This window comes from Lepidochelys kempii, chromosome 1 (assembly GCF_965140265.1).
Source record: "Lepidochelys kempii isolate rLepKem1 chromosome 1, rLepKem1.hap2, whole genome shotgun sequence".
NCBI classification, from domain to species: Eukaryota; Metazoa; Chordata; order Testudines; family Cheloniidae; genus Lepidochelys; species Lepidochelys kempii.
In genome coordinates this window covers 315607532-315627851 of record NC_133256.1, presented here as the reverse complement: position 1 = coordinate 315627851, position 20320 = coordinate 315607532, and the positions used below count along the sequence as shown (strand labels likewise).

Genomic DNA, 20320 nt, shown 5'->3' with positions numbered 1-20320 from the left:
CGCTGTCTGCTCCAATGGGCGCCGGCAGTTGGAGTATGCGTGGGGCTGACGCGGAAATCCGAATGGGGGCAGCGGCTGGGCCCGGCCGGCCGGCGTGGCTCGGCTCGGTTCGCGGCTTGTGAGGGTGGCCGGCTCCTGAGCGAGGGGCGGCTGTGGCCTGCTTCCCCCTGCCCCCGCGCCATGAAACCCGGCCCGCGTCGCGGCTGTGCGCCGGTGGCCGCGGCGCTGGTGCTGTGCGCCGCCCTGCTGCCGCCCCCCGCCCGGGGCGCCGGGCCGCGGCCCCGCCAGGCCTGCGCCACCTGCCGGGGCATCGCGGACCGCTTCAACCAGGTGGGCGCGGCCGGGGGAGCCGCGCGTCACAGGGACACGGGGGCCCACGGAGATGGAACCCAGGCGTCCGGGGCCCCGAGAGCGGGGCAGGCGCCCAGCCTGGTGTGCCCTCCTAGAGCGGAGCCTCGCTCCAGGGGTCCGGGGCTGCTGGCGAGGCAGGGGCGGTCCGTGCCTCACGCTGTGCTGGGGCGAGAGGCTCCCTTCGCATCTCTTCTTGGGGCTGCTGAGCTAATGGGGTTTGAGACTTGAGCACATCGGGCAGTGGTTCATTCTCCGCCCGGTGTGATGCGCCAGCTGCGGGAGCGACTCTGCGCCGGCTCTTTGTTGTCACCTTGGCTCTTCTGTTCTATGGGATGCGTGTGGGTGTGTGAGACGCTACATGTGGGAACGTTCATCCGAGTGTTGGGGTAAAATTCCGGCCCCATTGAACTCCATGGCAAAACTTCCAGTGACTTCAGTGAGGCTGGGACTTCACTCACGTTCCCATAGGGCAGCCAGGAAACCAATCTTAATAAAGACTATTCCAGAACCTTATTATGCAAATGACAATCTAGGCACCAGGTACGATTGTAACTTACTTTTTTTTTTTAGTCTCTCTTCTAACCCCCCTCCCTGCCCCCATTGCCTTTCGTCCCATTGTTTCATGTAACATTTGATGGTAAGCTTCAAAATCTTGTTTGTTAGGCACCTATCACAACTTTGCATGTTGTGAAAGTTATAAATATTACTTTTTTCCCCTATTACACTTAAAATGTGATTACCTTTTTAATAGTAAAGGTCTACACGGATAATTATTTCAATAAAACTTATTTTTAAAAAGTATTTTGTTTTCTGTAGGGATTGGCGGATACAGCAAAAAAGAATTTTGGTGGTGGGAACACTGCTTGGGAAGAGAAAACACTATCCAAGTATGAATCCAGGTACAGTATATCTATGAACTTTTACTTCGTGACCAAGCCATGTTTCTCATCTGCCATAATGTTGTAGCAGTGTGTACAAAAGCATAAATATTGAACATATTTTTTGTACAATAATAATATAAAGCTATGTGTTCTTAATGATTTCTGATCAAATACAACCAATTTGATATTTCCAGGGATATTAGCAGTTTTTGGTGAAGACTACAGTCCAGTGTTTTAACCCTCTATCTGATTTTTACCAACACCACTAAAAACTAGGCTCCATTATCTCACGCTGTTGAAAATCTTGTGAGGTTATTTAGCTATTTATTGAGTAGTTTGTTTGGTTTTTTTTCTCTGTCAGAGCTATCATAGGCTTGATTTTAATCCCAAGATGCGGTCATATTTGTTGCATTAGCGTTTGTTAAATAATCGGTCCCTAAATGCCTGCACTATTGTAGAATGTGGTGGTGTTTTAGCAGTGTTGGTCCCCGGATATTGGAGAGATAAAGAGGGTGAGGTAATACCATTTATTGGACCAACTTTGACAGACAGTAATCCAAAGGTCCAGACTTTCTCCCTGTTTCAGTGCTAGAACAGTTAATGCTTCACCTTCCCATTTCTTGCATATGCAGGATTTAAAAAAACCTGCCAGTTTGAATTGCATTCTTCTCCCAATCTGCAAATTCAGTATTGAATTTTGGTCTCTGAGTAATAAGATGCTAGCGTGAAACTTCTAGATTTGAGTAACTACCAAAGCTGTGGATTTATATTGCTTGCCTGCATCTGATTTTACTGATAAATATAAGTATCTGATGATTATTTAAAAATATTGTGGTTGAAAATTATTTCTTTTTTGCCTTTGCAACCCACTATCATCTATAAATATAACTGGTAAAATTAAAGTGGTTCTTGTGATTTTGTTCAATGGTGCTGGCTGCTTAGTTGATGATGCAATATTAGCTAACTCTTAATGCTTCTGCAAAAGTTGTTTTGTTTTGTTGCTATGTTTGGGAAGTGGCCCAAATCACACCACAAAGTGATCATGTAATAAAAGTTAAGAGGTTGGAGTCTAGATACTCAGTGATCGCATACCATTCTTAAATTAATTTTAAACTTGTAACTTTTTTCCTTTCTAGTGAAATCCGTCTTGTAGAGATCATAGAGAACCTGTGTGACAGCAGTAATTTTGAATGCAACAACATGGTAGAAGAGCATGAAGAACATATAGAGAACTGGTGGTTCAAACTGTAGGTAACAAAATCTCTAATGAGGTTTTATTTGTGGATAAAACATAGAATCATAGAATATCAGGGTTGGAAGGGACCCCAGAAGGTCATCTAGTCCAACCCCCTGCTTGAAGCAGGACCAATTCCCAGTTAAATCATCCCAGCCAGGGCTTTGTCAAGCCTGACCTTAAAAACCTCTAAGGAAGGAGATTCTACCACCTCCCTAGGTAACGCATTCCAGTGTTTCACCACCCTCTTAGTGAAAAAGTTTTTCCTAATATCCAATCTAAACCTCCCCCACTGCAACTTGAGACCATTACTCCTCGTTCTGTCATCTGCTACCATTGAGAACAGTCTAGAGCCATCCTCTTTGGAACCCCCTTTCAGGTAGTTGAAAGCAGCTATCAAATCCCCCCTCATTCTTCTCTTCTGCAGGCTAAACAATCCCAGCTCCCTCAGCCTCTCCTCATAACTCATGTGTTCTAGACCCCTAATCATTTTTGTTGCCCTTCGCTGGACTCTCTCCAATTTATCCACATCCTTCTTGTAGTGTGGGGCCCAAAACTGGACAGAGTACTCCAGATGAGGCCTCACCAATGTCGAATAGAGGGGAACGATCACGTCCCTCGATCTGCTCGCTATGCCCCTACTTATACATCCCAAAATGCCATTGGCTTTCTTGGCAACAAGGGCACACTGCTGGCTCATATCCAGCTTCTCGTCCACTGTCACCCCTAGGTCCTTTTCCGCAGAACTGCTGCCTAGCCATTCGGTCCCTAGTCTGTAGCGGTGCATTGGATTCTTCCATCCTAAGTGCAGGACCCTGCACTTATCCTTATTGAACCTCAGATTTCTTTTGCCCAATCCTCCAATTTGCCTAGGTCCTTCTGTATCGTATCCCTCCCCTCCAGCGTCTCTACCACTCCTCCCAGTTTAGTATCATCCGCAAATTTTCTGAGAGTGCAATCCACACCATCCTCCAGATCATTTATGAAGATATTGAACAAAACCGGCCCCAGGACCGACCCTTGGGGCACTCCACTTGATACCGGCTGCCAACTAGACATGGAGCCATTGATCACTACCCGTTGAGCCCGACAATCTAGAGATTGTCTTTAGACAATCTAAATATCTAAGAGGACAGTCCATTTTTACTAAATCCTGTGTCTGATCAATAAGAACAGCTCAGCCTCACTTTTTTCCCCTTCCACGCTACAATAACTCAGTAAGAAGCTACTATTTCTTTCTCTGTGTGGTTTCAGAGTAACAGCCGTGTTAGTCTGTATTCGCAAAAAGAAAAGGAGTACTTGTGGCACCTTAGAAACTAACCAATTTATTTGAGCATAAGCTTTCGTGAGCTATAGCTCACTTCATCGGATGCATGTGGAAACTGCAGAAGACATTATATACACAGAGACCATGAAACAATACCTCCTCCCACCCCACTCTCCTGCTGGTAATAGCTTATCTAAAGTGATCACTCTCCTTACAATGTGTATGATAATCAAGGTGGGCCATTTCCAGCACAAATCCAGGGTTTAACAAGAACGTCTTGGGGGGGGGGGGGGGGGGGGTAGGAAAAAACAAGGGGAAATAGGCTACCTTGCATAATGACTTAGAGACTGCCCAGTTTGACCAATGTACATGGCAGAGGGGCATTGCTGGCACATGATGGCATATATCACATTGGTGGATATGCAGGTGAACGAGCCTCTGATAGTGTGGCTGATGTTATTAGGCCCTGTGGTGGTGTCCCCTGAATAGATATGCGGGCACAGTTGGCAACGGGCTTTGTTGCAAGGATAGGTTCCTGGGTTAGTGGTTCTGTTGTGTGGTATGTGGTTGTTGGTGAGTATTTGCTTCAGGTTGGGGGGCTGTCTGTAGGCAAGGACTGGCCTGTCTCCCAAGATTTGTGAGAGTGTTGGGTCATCCTTCAGGATAGGTTGTAGATCCTTAATAATGCGTTGGAGGGGTTTTAGTTGGGGGGTTGGTGATGGCTAGTGGCGTTCTGTTATTTTCTTTGTTAGGCCTGTCCTGTAGTAGGTGACTTCTGGGAACTCTTCTGGCTCTATCAATCTGTTTCTTCACTTCCGCAGGTGGGTATTGTAGTGGTAAGAATGCTTGACAGAGATCTTGTAGGTGTTTGTCTCTGTCTGAGGGGTTGGAGCAAATGCGGTTGTATCGCAGAGCTTGGCTGTAGAGGATGGATCGTGTGGTGTGGTCAGGGTGAAAGCTGGAGGCATGTAGGTAGGAATAGCGGTCAGTAGGTTTCCGGTATAGGGTGGTGTTTATGTGACCATTGTTTATTAGCACTGTAGTGTCCAGGAAGTGGATCTCTTATGTGGACTGGACCAGGCTGAGGTTGATGATGGGATGGAAATTATTGAAATCATGGTGGAATTCCTCAAGGGCTTCTTTTCCATGGGTCCAGATGATGAAGATGTCATCAATATAGTGCAAGTAGAGTAGGGGCTTTAGGGGACGAGAGCTGAGGAAGCGTTGTTCTAAGTCAGCCATAAAAATGTTGGCATACTGTGGGGCCATGCAGGTACCCATAACAGTGCCGCTGATTTGAAGGTATACATTGTCCCCAAATGTAAAATAGTTATGGGTAAGGACAAAGTCACAAAGTTCAGCCACCAGGTTAGCCGTGACATTATCGGGGATAGTGTTCTTTGTCCTTACCCATATCTATTCAGGGGACACCATCAAAGGGTCTAATAACATCAGCCACACTATCAGAGGCTCGTTCACCTGCACATCCACCAATGCGATATATGCCGTCATGTGCCAGCAATGCCCCTCTGCCATGTACATTGGTCAAACTGGGCAGTCTCTACGTAAAAGAATAAATGGACACAAATCAGATGTCAAGAATTATAACATTCATAAACCAGTTGGAGAACACTTCAATCTCTCTGGTCACGCAATTACAGACATGAAGGTCGCGATATTACAACAAAAAAACTTCAAATCCAGACTCCAGCGAGAAACTGCTGAATTGGAATTCATTTGCAAATTGGATACTATTAATTTAGGCTTAAATAGAGACTGGGAGTGGCTAAGTCATTATGCAAGGTAGCCTATTTCCCCTTTTTTTTTCCTACCCCCCCCCCCGACATTCTGGTTAAACTTGGATTTATGCTGGAAATGGCCCACCTTGATTATCATACACATTGTAAAGAGAGTGGTCACTTTGGATGGGCTATTACCAGCAGGAGAGTGAGTTTGTGTGTGGGAGTTGGAGGGTGAGAAAACCTGGATTTGTGCTGGAAATGGCCCAACTTGATTATCATACACATTGTAAGGAGAGTGATCACTTTAGATAAGCTATTACCAGCAGGAGAGTGGGGTGGGAGGAGGTATTGTTTCATGGTCTCTGTGTATATAATGTCTTCTGCAGTTTCCACAGTATGCATCCGATGAAGTGAGCTGTAGCTCACAAAAGCTTATGCTCAAATAAATTGGTTAGTCTCTAAGGTGCCACAAGTACTCCTTTTTCTTTTTTCTCTGTGTGGTCACTGATCAATTAGGATTATGGAATCAGGTAAACTGTGGAGAAAGTGCATAGTGTAGCTATGAAATTATTCTGAGGTTATTTTATATTTATACTGCACCTCTCATTCCAAAGGCTCTAAAAGCACTTTATTACTCTATACACAAAGTATTATGAAATGCAGCAGTCTCTGGACTGAATGGTAGTACCCAATTGGCATGCGGTACAGCAATGAGGAAAGGTAGACATTTAGCTAAGACACCCTGGCAAACCTTTTTTCTTATTAAAAGTATCTTGAGATCTCTGTTCAAGTACCTTGAGCAAAAAGACCTAGCTCTTCTTAAATTTTGAAAGACTATTCACAATAAATAGCATATTGTTCTATTTACCTTTGTATGGATCAGTTACTAGATCTATGAGCCTGTGGAGTTTCTTGTTGTTTGTCCTATATGAACATTACCTTAAAGACACAGGCAGTGTGTACATACTGCCTCTTTTTGGTTGTTTTCCTGGCTTACTAACTCACTGTATAGAAGGTTGATGCTAATGTGAGTCCAGGGATTTGATCCCTTGTGAATTTGTAGCATTTTTCTAATAGTCTTTGGTGCAATCCCATGGTTTGTTACTGTTCCCATCCTGATCAATGGTTAAGACTCCTACGTACTACTGTAATATAAATAAATAAAAATCATACTCAGTGAGGATGGCTTTGTAGGATTCCATATCTCTTCCATAATTCCAGATATTTTCTCAGTTTACAGGTAAAAAAGTAGCCCCTCTAACTGCCAGTTTTGCCAAATTAACCTGGGATTAGTAGGCTAATTATGCTTGTATTATTTCATCATGTACTCCAGCACATCCCTACAGCCCAGGGATGGGAATGGTGAACCGCGGCCACTGGGAGCTGCAGGGGGCTGTGCCTGCAGAAGGTCAATGTCTGCAAAATGTCTCGTGGCCCGCAATCAGCTTACCCTGATGTGCCGCAGGTTGCCCAGGTTTATGCTATATTCCATACCTTACGAAAAAAATTAGCTGGTTGGACTGTTGCCTCACTGTTTACCTTTCCCCGTATTTTTTAAAGTCAGGGGATATGAAATGAGAGCTACAAAAACTGTTTAAATAATGAAAGGTGTGTAATAAACAGAAAAGGTTTAAAGTAATTTGGTTTTGGAATACCATCAGATTCTGGAAGGCTTCCAGAATTAAGGTGTCACTGAATTAAGATAGCTCTTTCCATTTAGAAAAGGAGTACTTGTGGCACCTTAGAGACTAACCAATTTATTAGAGCATAAGCTTTCGTGAGCTACAGCTCACTTCATCGGCTGTATAACAGCCGATGAAGTGAGCTGTAGCTCACAAAAGCTTATGCTTATGCTCTAATTATTAAGCTTATGCTCTAATAAATTGGTTAGTCTAAGGTGCCACAAGTACTCCTTTTCTTTTTGCGAATACAGTCCAACACGGCTGCTACTCTGAAATCTTTCCATTTGGGAATCCAATTAAGATAATTCAGTGATGCCTTCCAGAAAGAGCTAAGATAGCTCTTTCCATTGTTGACAGAAAAAAATTGTGATACATTTTAAAATCATTTAATCCATATGTTTTATTTTTGTTCTGTCTTCCAAAACTACCCTTCACTTTTTTTATAGTAGTGTCAGCCAAGGTGAGACGTTTGCCCATGCACTACTCTTGAGAATTGTGTTTAAACATGTATATTTCAAACAGAGTTTTGTTGAGTTGTGTGATGTGCTAGATACAGGAATCTTTACTCCTCCTTTTAAGAAATGTAATGTCTATTCTACAGAAAGAAGAAGTATCCTGACTTGTTTAAATGGTTTTGTATAGAAACTACTGAAGTTTGCTGCCCTGCTGGAACATATGGACCAGACTGCCTTGGTATTTCTTTAAATTTAGAAAATATTACAGTCATTTTAAACCCATGAGTATGTTGGCTCTGTTTTATCCAGTCACCTAATGCTTGTCTATCGTGAACCGCTTTGTAAAAATAGAACTTTGCTGGAGACTCCATCTGACTTAATGGGGGTCCAGATCAAAAGAGGTGAGAGGGAAATGGTATCTTGAAGTGGAGCTGAGCAGGCAGAATCATAACAATGAGGGTTCGTGTCCAGATACCAGGGTGATCTATATACAATAGTAGTATAGTAAATAGCAGGAAGCGTGTGCACATATGGCAGTAGCTAGTGTAGCTGAAGGTGGAACAGCAGTTATTCATATCATAGATATTTAGGTCAGAAGGGACCATTATGATCATCTAGTCTGACCTCCTGCACAACGCAGGCCACAGAATTTCATCCACCAGTCCTACAAAAAAAACCTCACACCTATATCTGTGCTATTGAAGTCCTCAAATTGTAGTTTAAAGACTTCAAGGAGCAGAGAATCCTCCAGCAAGTGACCCGTGCCCCATGCTACAGAGGAAGGCGAAAAGCCTCCAGGGCCTCTTCCAATCTGCCCTGGAGGAAAATTCCTTCCCCACCCCAAATATGGCGATCAGCTAAACCCTGAGCATATGGGCAAGATTCATTAGCCAGATACTACAGAAAATTCTTCCCAGTTGAGAGGCCAGAGACAGCGAAGCATCCTGGAGGCTGCTGGGGAAGACACAGGCAAATCCACAGTTGAGGATCGGGTGGAATGGAGAGGAGGAGAAATGGGAGGGAGGCAGCTGGAGAGGTTTAGGAACAGCAGCAGAGGAAGCACAGTTGCTAGGTGATTCTGGGAAAAGAGTAGGAGAAGTGGGTGGGAAGAGGAGTGGGTTAGATCAAAAATTGACCTCTCCTATAAGTAGTGCCATTAATACCTGTCTGCAGTTTCAATCTGATCACTCTTCACAATCCGACTATCTTTTTGTTAATTGCTAAATAGACGAAGCCTAATTAAATGAATTCCAAAGTACATGAAATTTGTCTTCCTGAAACACACATTCATTTAAGACGTGGAATTAACTTAGTCAAAACTCCAGTAAGCAGATAGCACAGACATAGCTATTTCATACCGGCGCTGGTTGGAGTTAGAATTTTTGAATGTGTATGTGCAAGTGAGCAAAGGGTAGGGTCATTCCTCAATCTAAGCCTCTTTGCTACCTTTTTTCAGCAAATCTATTTTCTTACATCTATTTTTCAAGAAATGATCTAAAAAGAAATTCAGCACAACAGGTAAACTCCAGATAACTCTAAAATTCTTATGAAAACCAGTCTTTATCTGAAACACGTTATTTTAATGTCCGATGTCCCTGAGACACTGATTATTGGCATTGACCTGTATACTGACGTACAAAAGTAAGACCCTGTCATGGGACTTTTTTTTGGTTTCAAGAGTAGAACACAACTTATGAGGAGGTTCTGCACATGATGTGATCTTCTAGTGTGAAAAATAAATTCCCCCCTCACTTTTTATTGGCTAATTTGGGAATGGGTGGAAGGAGATGGGAAGAAGATAGAAAATACTTCTGTTTAGAATGTCAAGGTTTTTTTTACCCCATAGTAATGAAAAGTTCTAAGTTATAATGTTTTAACTCTCTTTGTAGCATGTCTTGGTGGATCAGAAAGGCCTTGTCATGGAAATGGTCACTGTGATGGAGATGGCACTAGAGGTGGGGATGGATCATGCAGTTGTAACAGGGAGTACACAGGAGAGTTTTGTCTAGACTGCGCTGATGGTTATTACAGCATCCTGAAAAATGATACACATTCAGTTTGTGCAGGTAACTAGCATTTGCTTTCATCTTTGTATAACCCTTTGTTAGTAGTTAAGAATTCTAATAAATAAAATATCTTAGAAAATTGTGCAAGTAGAGGATATAGTTAACAATAAATGAGGGGGGGAAAAATCAGAGTGGTTAGATTACTGTGTCTTAACAGTGAGACGTATCAGTCATGCACATGTTCCATGGTGGTGGAGGATCTGGCAAATCATTCTTCTGAATGGTCTTTGTTTTTTGTTAATCTCTTCTGACAATGATCTTTAAGTAACTTTGTAGCAGAATTCAATTATTAAATGTAACTATTGATTTTAATGGCAGAAATAATACATTAAAATCTGTAGCAAATATCCTATGAAATTTTGACCGTAGGTTACCATATAATGGTCCACATTATAGCCTGCGTGATAGTCTGTCCTGGTCACTTAAATGGATTTTGGCTAAAAATACTTTCAAGTTCCATCTAAAACATAAAAAACCTCACAGTCTAATTTTGCAATTCAGTGCAGAGCAGACTAATTTAGTAGCTTAAAAACCATGATTGTAGGATTTAACTAAAAATGTTCCGTAGCATTAACTGAACTATTAGCAGCACAATTTGGCAGTGTTATAACGCAGTTATTAAGCACTTTTTTTCCATCTGACTTGCTTCATGTTATGATCTAAAGAAATGTTATCCAGTAGTATCAAATCCTAATGCTGGATGCATAGCATGTTTCACCAAGCCTTTTGAGGCCAGTACCATCTCAGGTTGTTGGATCCTAAAGCAAAATTATGTGCTAAAAAAAGTGAAGTTTGCTGATTCAGTAGGTAGCACTGCTCTGGGTTAGTACTAATCTAGTGCCCCAACACTGTGCTAGTGAACAAAGGGTTGCAGGAGTTGCTGTATTTCTGATAAGAGGTGAAATTTGGTTCTAACCACTTCCAGTGATCAAATAATCTAATGGCTCTCCTCTCAACACAAGGGTGCCAACCTCTCTGTACTTACTAAATTCTAATGTGGGTAACTACATTCTGTCCCACCTCTTCATTACACTTATGCAAAATACAAAAACAAAAAACCCAGCTAGTTGTATAGTGTTGCTAGTTAAAATGCTTGCTCTCTTCCACTCTGTAGGTGGTCAGATTTTGGTAGTGTGTGTGGTTAAAACTAAAATAATATATATATGATCAGAATAAATCTGAGTTTTTTATAAAGAATCATATTTATACGTTAATGTGATCAGGTAATTTCTGGTCAATCCTAGTATTTGGTTGCCTGAAGACTTAGTTTGAAAGAGAGTCTAATTTGTTTAAAGCATAAGTTAATGTAGCTCTAACAGCTCAAAATCTTTTTCTAGCTTGCCATGATGCTTGTAAAACTTGCACTGGCTCAACTGACGAAGACTGCAAAGATTGTAAAGAGGGCTGGATCAAAAATGAGGAAGAAACATGTGTGGGTAAGCAAGGTCTTGTCCATGCTAACACAAAGTTAAACACAAAATACAAAATAGTTGAAGTGAACATCAATAAGCTTAGACCACATCAATCTGAAACCATTCCACTATAAGAGCATTTATGGTATCCTTCTGAAAACTAGCTCAGATGTGTTCTGTGATTTATGGTGGTCTCTTGATTCCTGACTTGTAACATCATGCATGGCAATACCAGAAGGATATCTTCCTTTTTCTCAATAAAATGCCTTTCAACAGCATAACAAATGTTCAGTCTGAGATATACCAAGTAATCTGAACTGAAAGCTTGCATCTGTAATCCACTGAACCACAAATGTAGATACATCAAATATCGCGTTGCTAATAAACATGGGTACATTTGAATACTAAATATTTTTAATTAGTGCTTTAGAAATACCTTGAATGGCATCATACTATGTATTGTGGGATTGCCTAAGAGAACTTTTAGAAAAGTTATGCAGGTCCGCAGATAGTTCCCTCTAAGGTGTGCACCTGGGTGGCCGGACATGAGAGAATGAAGGGCCACCCACCTAATTAGTGGAACCACGCAGGCGTGGCTTCGCTACTTAGGTGCCTGGACCCTGGAAAAGACGCACATGTAAGGTGAGGTGGTCGCCTTGGGGGGGAATAGAGGGTAGGTGGGAGGGGGAAGTGGGGTGAGAAGAGGTGGGGGAGGGGGCGGGAATTTGGGACACGAAGGCTGTGGCAGCCAGAGAAAGAGGTGACTTTCCCCAGCTCCAGGGCTGTGGCTGCAGGGGAAAGACCCTCTCCTTCCCAGCCACAGCTCAGGGGCTGCCATGGCAGGGGAGAGAGGGCACATCTGTTGCATTAAAAAGGTAAGACTACTGATATTAAAAATATGAGTGTGCTTTTATTTATAGAACAAAAAAATTGTTTTTTTATTTTTAATAGCGCTTTTATCCAAATTGCTTTACAATAGTTAGCTAACAGCACAAATGACATTTGGAAAGATCATTAAGTGGTCCACCAAGACCCTCAGAAATTTTCAAGTGGTCCACAAAAATTTTTTTGCAATCCACTGGTATAGAGCAAGTCTTTCAGTACTACTTGTAGCTGCCCGAAGTAGGTGGTATCAGGACATTCTGGATGGTCTCTTAATTCTCAGTACTACAGAATTAAATCTACAAATTTACACTTCATCAGTACCAAGGTTTAGCAGTAGTAAGTGGATCAGATATAATTACCACAAGCCTTTGGACAAAAAAAGGAAGAAAACTTGTGTGGATATGGCCCCTTTAGAAGTGACTGGCATGAAAGCTAGTATACAATCAACAGAATTACAGCTATTGTCTATACTTGTGTAGGTAAGTGTAGAACACCGTAGGGAAAAGCATCTGTACAAGTTACATCAAGGAAATAATAGTTATGATGTAAGCAGCAGCAGGAAGAAGTGGGCAGCAAGGATGACCCAAGTAGCCTTACTCTGTCTGATTTTTAGTTGAGTGGATTTGCACCCTTTCCTTGAATTTACAACCAAAATGAGCATGTACTTGGCTTCCTAAAGTGGCATTAATGTTCAACATGGCTTGTTAATCAAACTTAATTTCTTTTCCAATCCTGTGTTGCACTTTCCTCTTCAATCTTGTATCTTTAACAACACCTAGAGCACTTTGCTGGCTTAGTAACATGGGAGCAGCAAAAGCAGAAGTGTTCTAGTGAGGTAGAAGTGACTGACTGAATATTGCAAGTTACATACAGTAGAACCTCAGGAATGGAGGTTGTTCAAAACTTAATGTTTGTAACTCTGAACAAAATATTATGGTTCTCCTTTCAAAAGTTTACTACTGAACATATTGACTTAATACAGCTTTGAAATTTTACTATGTAGGAGGAAAACGCTGCTTTTAGCCATCTTAATTTAAATGAAACAAGCACAAACAATTTCCTTACCTTGTCAAATCTTTTTTTGAATTTTCCCTATTTTTTAGTAATTTACATTTAATACTGTATTTGCGGGGGGTTTTTTTGTTGTTTTTTTTTTTAAGTCTCTGTTGCTGCCTGATTGCATACTCTGGTTCCAAATGAGATGTGTGATTGACCGATCAGTTCATAACTCAGGGGTTCGTAACTCTGAGGTTCTACTGTAGTATTTATGTGATTAGCGTAGGAGAATGCATACCTCCAAGTGTTAGACTTGGAAACACATCAGGATGTGAGGTTTTCTCAGTCTCAGTTGCTTTTTATTTAACTTGAAATCATTCCAGTCCAAAGTGTCTGTCTTACTGCTGCTCTAAAAGGAATGAAACTTCATTAGTATTTGAGTGTCAAATATACCTTTTCAAGTTGGGCAAATTAATACTGGGCACTGACTACTTTTTGCTTTCAGGACACTGTGGGCCTGATGCAAACCTATTGGATGGTAGTCTTTCTGTTGACTTCAGAGGACTTGGATCATGACCTGTATAAAGTAGTTCTTACATGATGTTGAAGATTAACACTTAAACATTATGTTAACTTAACCACATTCCACAGTTGTAGATAACCTGTGTCATTTCTTATGTTTCAGATGTGGATGAATGTGCTGTAGAAGCCTCTCCTTGCAAAGATGATCAGTACTGTCTAAACACAAATGGATCTTTTATATGCAAAGGTTTCCTTTCAATTACCTTAACATTTAGAATAATATTTGATCTATATAGAATGGAACAAATTCTGTTACTTTCTTCCGCTAGACAAGCGTGACTAATACAGTTGCTTCAAAAATACCCTTTTTTAATTTAACTATAATTTTTTTCTGTCCTAACCACAAGTTGGAATAAGAGAATTTGCTGTTTGTGCCCTCTTCCTTTTTTCATATTTCATTTGAGGGATGTTTGTATAGTTGACATCATCTGTAGAGTGTCTTGAAGTTTGTTGCTGGTGTTCAGAATCTGAATGTATTAGTAATGACACATACTGCAATTTTTTTACAGCCTTGTGTACGTCACCATTATAAATCAACTTTGTTTATAAAACACTTAAAGCCTCTTATACTATTTGCAGCACTAAATGATGATATAGTTACACCTAGAATACCATTAATTATTTTCAGCTTTTCCTTGCTCTTAGCTTTCTGAAACTTTCTTTATTGACCAAACTTTCTGTGCTTGGTTTCAACTTAAAGTGGACTTTTCTGGAATGCTTGAAGAAAACTAAATATATATATATTTTTCCATTTCACAAAGTCCTCACAATGTAAACTAATGTATTGTTGCCATGTTAAACCCTCACTGCAGAAAACTGTCTGGCTAAATAGTAGAAACTATTCAGCTTAATAATGGGTACCCTCCACTGCCCACAAGGAATGTTTAAATGTTAATATTAACCAGCACAGGCAGTTTCTATTCATGTTCTTTGTTTCATTTTCGAATCAAGGAAGCTGAATTACCCTCCTCCCCAGAATCCAAATTAAAGATTACAAAATTAAATGCACAACAGTGAAGGAACTAATTTGTAGCTCATCAGGGACTGTCCTATTGTTCAGTTAAACATCCTTATAACAGTGCCCAGTCCTGATTAGGGGGAGATGGGGAGGGGCCTATAGGTGGTTCCATGTTGAACATGTGAACAAGTTAGTATTGTTTTGGGAACTATAATTTCTTTCACATTTTTCCCCCTCTTTCTTTTGTAAATTTGTGATTCAAGATACAATCTTTTCTGTTTACATCTCATCTGCATTCCAGTATTGATTAATGGTGTTTTTGTTTTAGCATGCGATGCTAGCTGTGTAGGCTGCACAGGAGAAGGTTCTGGCAAATGTAAAAGCTGCTTGTCTGGATACACAATAGAAGATGAAAAGTGTACAGGTTAGCTGGATTTTTGAGTTACTCTTAATGTACTGTAGTGCACTTGCTGGATCAACATATGTTCCAAAAGCTGGAATACAAGATGGTTTATTGCTGAGTGTCTCTCTTTAAATGTTAGTCTGTTAGAGCTTCAGCTCTTGTAAATGCTCAAAATGTTTCATAAAATAAAAAGCTCAGCAGTCCATTGGTTTTATGTAAAAATAAAGATCCCTTCTAATATTCAGGCACTCTCATATGGCTAAACTGATCTACAGCAAGGCCTAAAAAGACTAGACACCCCTACGCAGGGGAAAAAGGTATTGCGTTTAACACTTAAAGTTTTTTCCTGGTATATCTATTATAGTGACAAGATAACTCATTCAGGAGAGTCAAACGTATGGCCTCATGATTTCTGACCTGAATTACTATACATGCTCATGTTATGCAGACTCTAAGCTTCAATTTTTATTAAAAGCAAACTTGCAAATGTGAACAGTGTAGTTTGTCATATCTGCCAGAGTTAGCAGGCAGCCTGAAACAATGCAGCAGACGTGTACTCTCTCTCCTGTTAATCTCATCAGAGTGGCAACTCTGAAGCCCCAGGATGATACTTCAGTGTCTACGTTAATTTTTTCATTGGTTGTTACTTTAGCATTGGGAAAAGAGGTGGAGTGAACCCCTCAAGGGGTGGAAATGGGAGTTGCTGTGGAGAAGGAAATTTGGAGAGAAGAACAGAGGACATACAAAGAGGGAGCAAAACAGTGAAGGGAAGATGGGGAGGGAAGATTAAAACAGGCAGATGTATCGATGGCCTAAAGAGGAGCATTTTCTTATTGAATGTGACCATATGGTACTGAAAAAATAGTTTACTACACAAAGCCTCTGATCTCCCCTTGATGTCTGTGCAAATCTTCCGCTGACATCTGTGAGATTTGCTGTATATTGAGATGAGTACAAAGTCCTGAACTTATCCCACCCCATGATCTACAATCAAACATGGAATCAGCACACGCCTCCCAATGAGTTTGACATCTGTCTGAAGTCAGCAGAATCAAGACAGGTCAGAATCAAGCTCATTCTTGAGACAGAATTGAAAACTATGGGCAGGATTTCTGCCTTCTTCAGTACTGAGGAGAGCAGTAAATGAATATACTAGAAGTGCCTTGACATCCACAAAGGAAGAGAGCAATGTTTGTCTTCCCTTGTTGAAATTAAATGTGTCTTGAAAGTTCTTTGCAAACCCCCTATGTATCTGATTGTTGGACACTTTCGTAGAACTGGGTGCTAGCAGTTTTCACTATAAATTAAACAGTTGTTTGTTTTAAAGCAGTTAACTTTCTTTTTTTAGATATTGATGAGTGTAACCTTGGAGAAAAAGTGTGTGTAAGAGAAAATGAAGACTGTATTAATACCCCAGGCAGTTACACGTGTGTCTGTTCAGAAAGCTTTGAAGAAAAAGATGGTATTTGTGTTCAGACTGTAAAAGCAGGTGAGTGACTTAAAAAAGGCCCTGAAACTAAATGTACTTTAGTACAGCATGCCTAACATATCAGGCTTACAAGGTGTGAATACTCTACAGCTTTGACACTGTATTTGTTCTGAGAGTATCCAGTCACTTCCATTTTCTCATCTGTGGGTGCATGTTATACACATCCATCAGCCCTTAATCTGGGCCTCCTGTTTTACTGTCTTTAATATTAAATTGTTTGTTGGTAGAGAAGGCATTCCCAGATAGGAAGTGTCAGTATTTAATCTTATTGTCCTATTGGTCCGCTTTCTATTTGCTAGTACCTTTCCTTCTACTACTTTTTATTTTTGTCCTCCCCTTGGGAGAGAGCCCCTCTTGTGTAAGGGGTCAAAAAAATCCAAACCAGGGTCTATCTTATTGTTAAACTGGAGGGGATTCAGAAAAGAGCTACAAGAATTTGTGGTCTGGAGAAAACACCTTATCATGAGAGACTTAAGGAGATCAAGCCATGAAGTTTAAAGAGAAGGCTCTGGGGGAACTTAATCAGAGTCTGGAAATACCTACACAAGGAGAAGGTCCCTGATATCTGAGAGCTCTTTATTTTGGCAGACAAAGGCATAAATAGATCCAGTGGTTGGAAGTTGAAACTAGAAAATGCAAATTTGAAATAGGATGTGCATTTTTAGGTCAGGGAAATTAACCATTGTAACAGATCACTAATGGATGTGACAGATTTTCTGTCACTTGCAATAGTGATTCTCAACAAGGGTTACCTGTACCCCTGGGGGTACACAGAGGTCTTCTAGTGGGTACATGGACTCATCTCGATATTTTTTTGTCTAGTTTTACTACAGGCTACATAAAAAGCACTAGTGAAATCGGTACAAATTGAAATCTCATACAATGAGTCATTTATACTGCTGTATATGTGATACACTGAACTATAAGTACAATATTTTCTTCCAATTGATTTATTTATAATATGGTAAAAATGAGTCAATGTGCAATTTTTCAGTAATAGTGTGCTGTGGCACTTTTTTGTATTTTTTGTCTTTTTGTAAGCAAGTAGTTTTTAATTGAGGTGAAACTTGGGGTACGCAAGAAATCAGACTCCTGAAAGGGGTACAGTAGTCTGGAAGGGTTGAGAGCCATTGAAAAGATGCTTTAATCTGACCAAGTTATTGAGCTTGATGCCTGCATTACTGGGTGGAAATCTATGACCAGTGATATGGGGGAGCTGACAGTCACAGTAGGTGGTGATGGTCCCTTTTGATTTTTAATCTGTTAGTCCAGGTGGGCCATACTGTGCTGAAGCCCTCCTTAACTCCTTCACCCTTCCTAAGGTCATGAAGGATTGAGCTATGCTTGCCTTCAGTATAATTTTCACTAAATAGCTAAGTTAGCCACACATGTGCAGTCTTCCTTAGCTGTGTTCTATGGGTCCAACCCACAGCCCACTAAAATCAGTATAAATATTCCCATTTACTTTAGTGGGCTTTGGATCAGGCATTTTGAGTCTAACACAGAATAGAGATGTATTGCATGTTCACAATGTGAATTAATGGGGTTATAACTCTGAATGTCACCAGAATGTTCAAAAGGCACTTCTCCTTATTTCCCTGTTAAGTGTTAGTCTCCTACACAGCTGTTTGGGATATAGGTACATTAAGAGTTTTTTATTTTAATTGGAAGAGGGTGTCTCTCCTTGTTATCAAAATACCTAAATTGATTGTTCTTAAACTTAAGTCAAAATTATAATACAGTGAAAACAAAGGCCTAAAATGGAAAAAGCTATGCTGCTCATATTAGAGTAGCAGCCGGGTTAGTCTGTATCTGCAAAAAACAGGAGGACTTGTGGCACCTTAGAGACTAACAAATTTATTTGAGCATAGGCTTTCCGGAGCGACAGCTCACTTCATCAGATGCATACAGCGTGAGCTGTAGCTCACGAAAGCTTATGCTCAAATAAATTTGTTAGTCTGTAAAGTGCCACAAATACTCCTGTTCTTTTTGTTGCTGGTATTGTGATTGCTTCTGCTATAAGTGTATTCTAATTAAGTCCTCTGGAACTTATATGATATAGAAACACTGGCTCAAGTAAGCACAGGCTCTGTAGACTGGAACCAATTTATAAAGCTAAGACAGGAGACTAATGCAAGCAGGCATCTCCCCAGTATGACTAGACACATGTTGCTGGTTCTTTCTTGATGGATACTCTTGGGTAGTTTCTCTTAACACAGTAAGTTCCCAGAGTCAAAAGGTGACAAATATGGTTGTACTTATTCTAAAATATAATTAGAGGCTTTATTCTAACTGAGACACTTTTTACAGGAGAAGAAGTAGAGACATTGGTAACTGCACCTCCATCTGCTGGACATGAGGATTTATGATCTGCATTCCAAAGGAAGACATTAATATCTACACTTTAAATTATTGGACTGAAGTGCTGTTTACCTGATGTACTGTGGAAATGGTGTTGAATATGCAGGTTGCCAGTATGATTATTTTGGAAACTGATAGTGATTAATTGCCCTCCCAGCTGCATTTCTTCATTCACTTAAATAAATGCCACTTTTATACAGGTTTAATAAAACCCTCAAACTACGAACCTCACTCTAGATGGATGAAGTATAGAATTTGTTTGAATTGGTATATTTGATTTAAAAACAGTTTATTCTTAAGCAAACTGCCTATTTCTCATTCTAGCATCTGTTAAGACTGATAATCCTTTTTGAGGGGCTTAAGTTTATCCTGAACTTCATAATTCAAACAAAATGGACTGACCATCTGGGGACTTCTGACGTGAATATTTTTTCTATAGTAGAATTTGGCTTTTAGAAATTGTAAAAGGGAGTCTTTTTGGAAAACTCTTGTCTTAAATGAAAGCTGAATGCCTAATATTGCATTCAATAAAGATTTATTTTGACTGGTGTGAGTCTGCAACTTGAGACAATCTCCACGCTCTGCCTTAAATGTAAGTTACAGGGGAAAGTAGATGAAAGCAGAAAGATTCCTTTGCAGTTTCAGTAATGGGAGAAAAGTGCTCTCACTATCTGAGTAAACTTAGTGGCATGTTTCTTCAAAAGTTATCTACAAAACTAGATGAGTTCAAATTTCTCCTAAATAAAGCGGTTACATTTAAATGTTTGCATTGTAGTAGGTGGTGTCTCTACCCAAGGCATGGTCCCTGCACTAAAGAGCTCATAGTTGTGAGCAGCTGCCTCTTTGCAGTTGCTAGAAATGTATGTTTTCACTAGATACTACATAGGCACACCAGTAACTACTTTGCTGGTGTGTATACAGTGCACAGTATATTAGTATATTGCCAATGACAAAGCAATGGGTCATATTGAAACTAATATTACTATTTGTATTAATTCTTCCTGTGGCACTCTTGTCTTTAGTGAATTGTACCAGGTACAGTTTTAGTATGTAAGTATCTGACCTTTTCCATGTGCCAATTGATGTAAAAACTATCTTTAACAATGAGCTTGACAGTGCTAGCATCTTCAAAAATAGTGGTATGAGTTTATATGCTACCACTCAGCACTTGGTAGCTTAAGTGTTGAAAATTAAACTTGTTACTTTACATTTTGGTGGGGGAGGGGGAGGTTACACTTAAGTGAAGTTTTTTAAATGAGGTAGTGCATACCCTTGACTGCTCTTGGGGGAAAAAACAGTTCAACTACTGGATTTCTAGAGTATCGGAACCCCTCTTCCCTGAGTCCTAGAAAAGCGTCAGTGACTGTCTCTTCCTATTGACAAAATAAGTTGCGTTCTTAGGAGGGAACAGTGGGGAAAGATTGATTGGAAAAAGTAAAGGTAGAACTGGACTATAAACTAGACTTGGATTTTGAGCTCACCTTATGTTTGCAATGTGCCCCAGAAACTGCCACCTTGCAAAACTTGATAAATTGGACAAAAGCAAGAAGAATGAT

The 20320-nt window shown here is 40.5% G+C and overlaps 1 protein-coding gene across 1 annotated transcript; it reads left to right on the top strand.

The window, feature by feature from the left end:
• Positions 1 to 22: 22 nt before the first annotated feature.
• CRELD2 (cysteine rich with EGF like domains 2) lies at positions 23 to 19313 on the top strand. Its single transcript, XM_073328326.1, has 10 exons — positions 23 to 330; positions 1168 to 1250; positions 2369 to 2479; positions 7759 to 7850; positions 9502 to 9678; positions 11016 to 11114; positions 13657 to 13740; positions 14840 to 14935; positions 16263 to 16403; positions 18714 to 19313. The coding sequence occupies exons 1-10, from the start codon at positions 181 to 183 to the stop codon at positions 18770 to 18772; spliced, it is 1092 nt and encodes a 363-aa protein (XP_073184427.1). The 5' UTR covers positions 23 to 180; the 3' UTR covers positions 18773 to 19313.
• The last annotated feature ends 1007 nt before the right edge of the window (positions 19314 to 20320 follow it).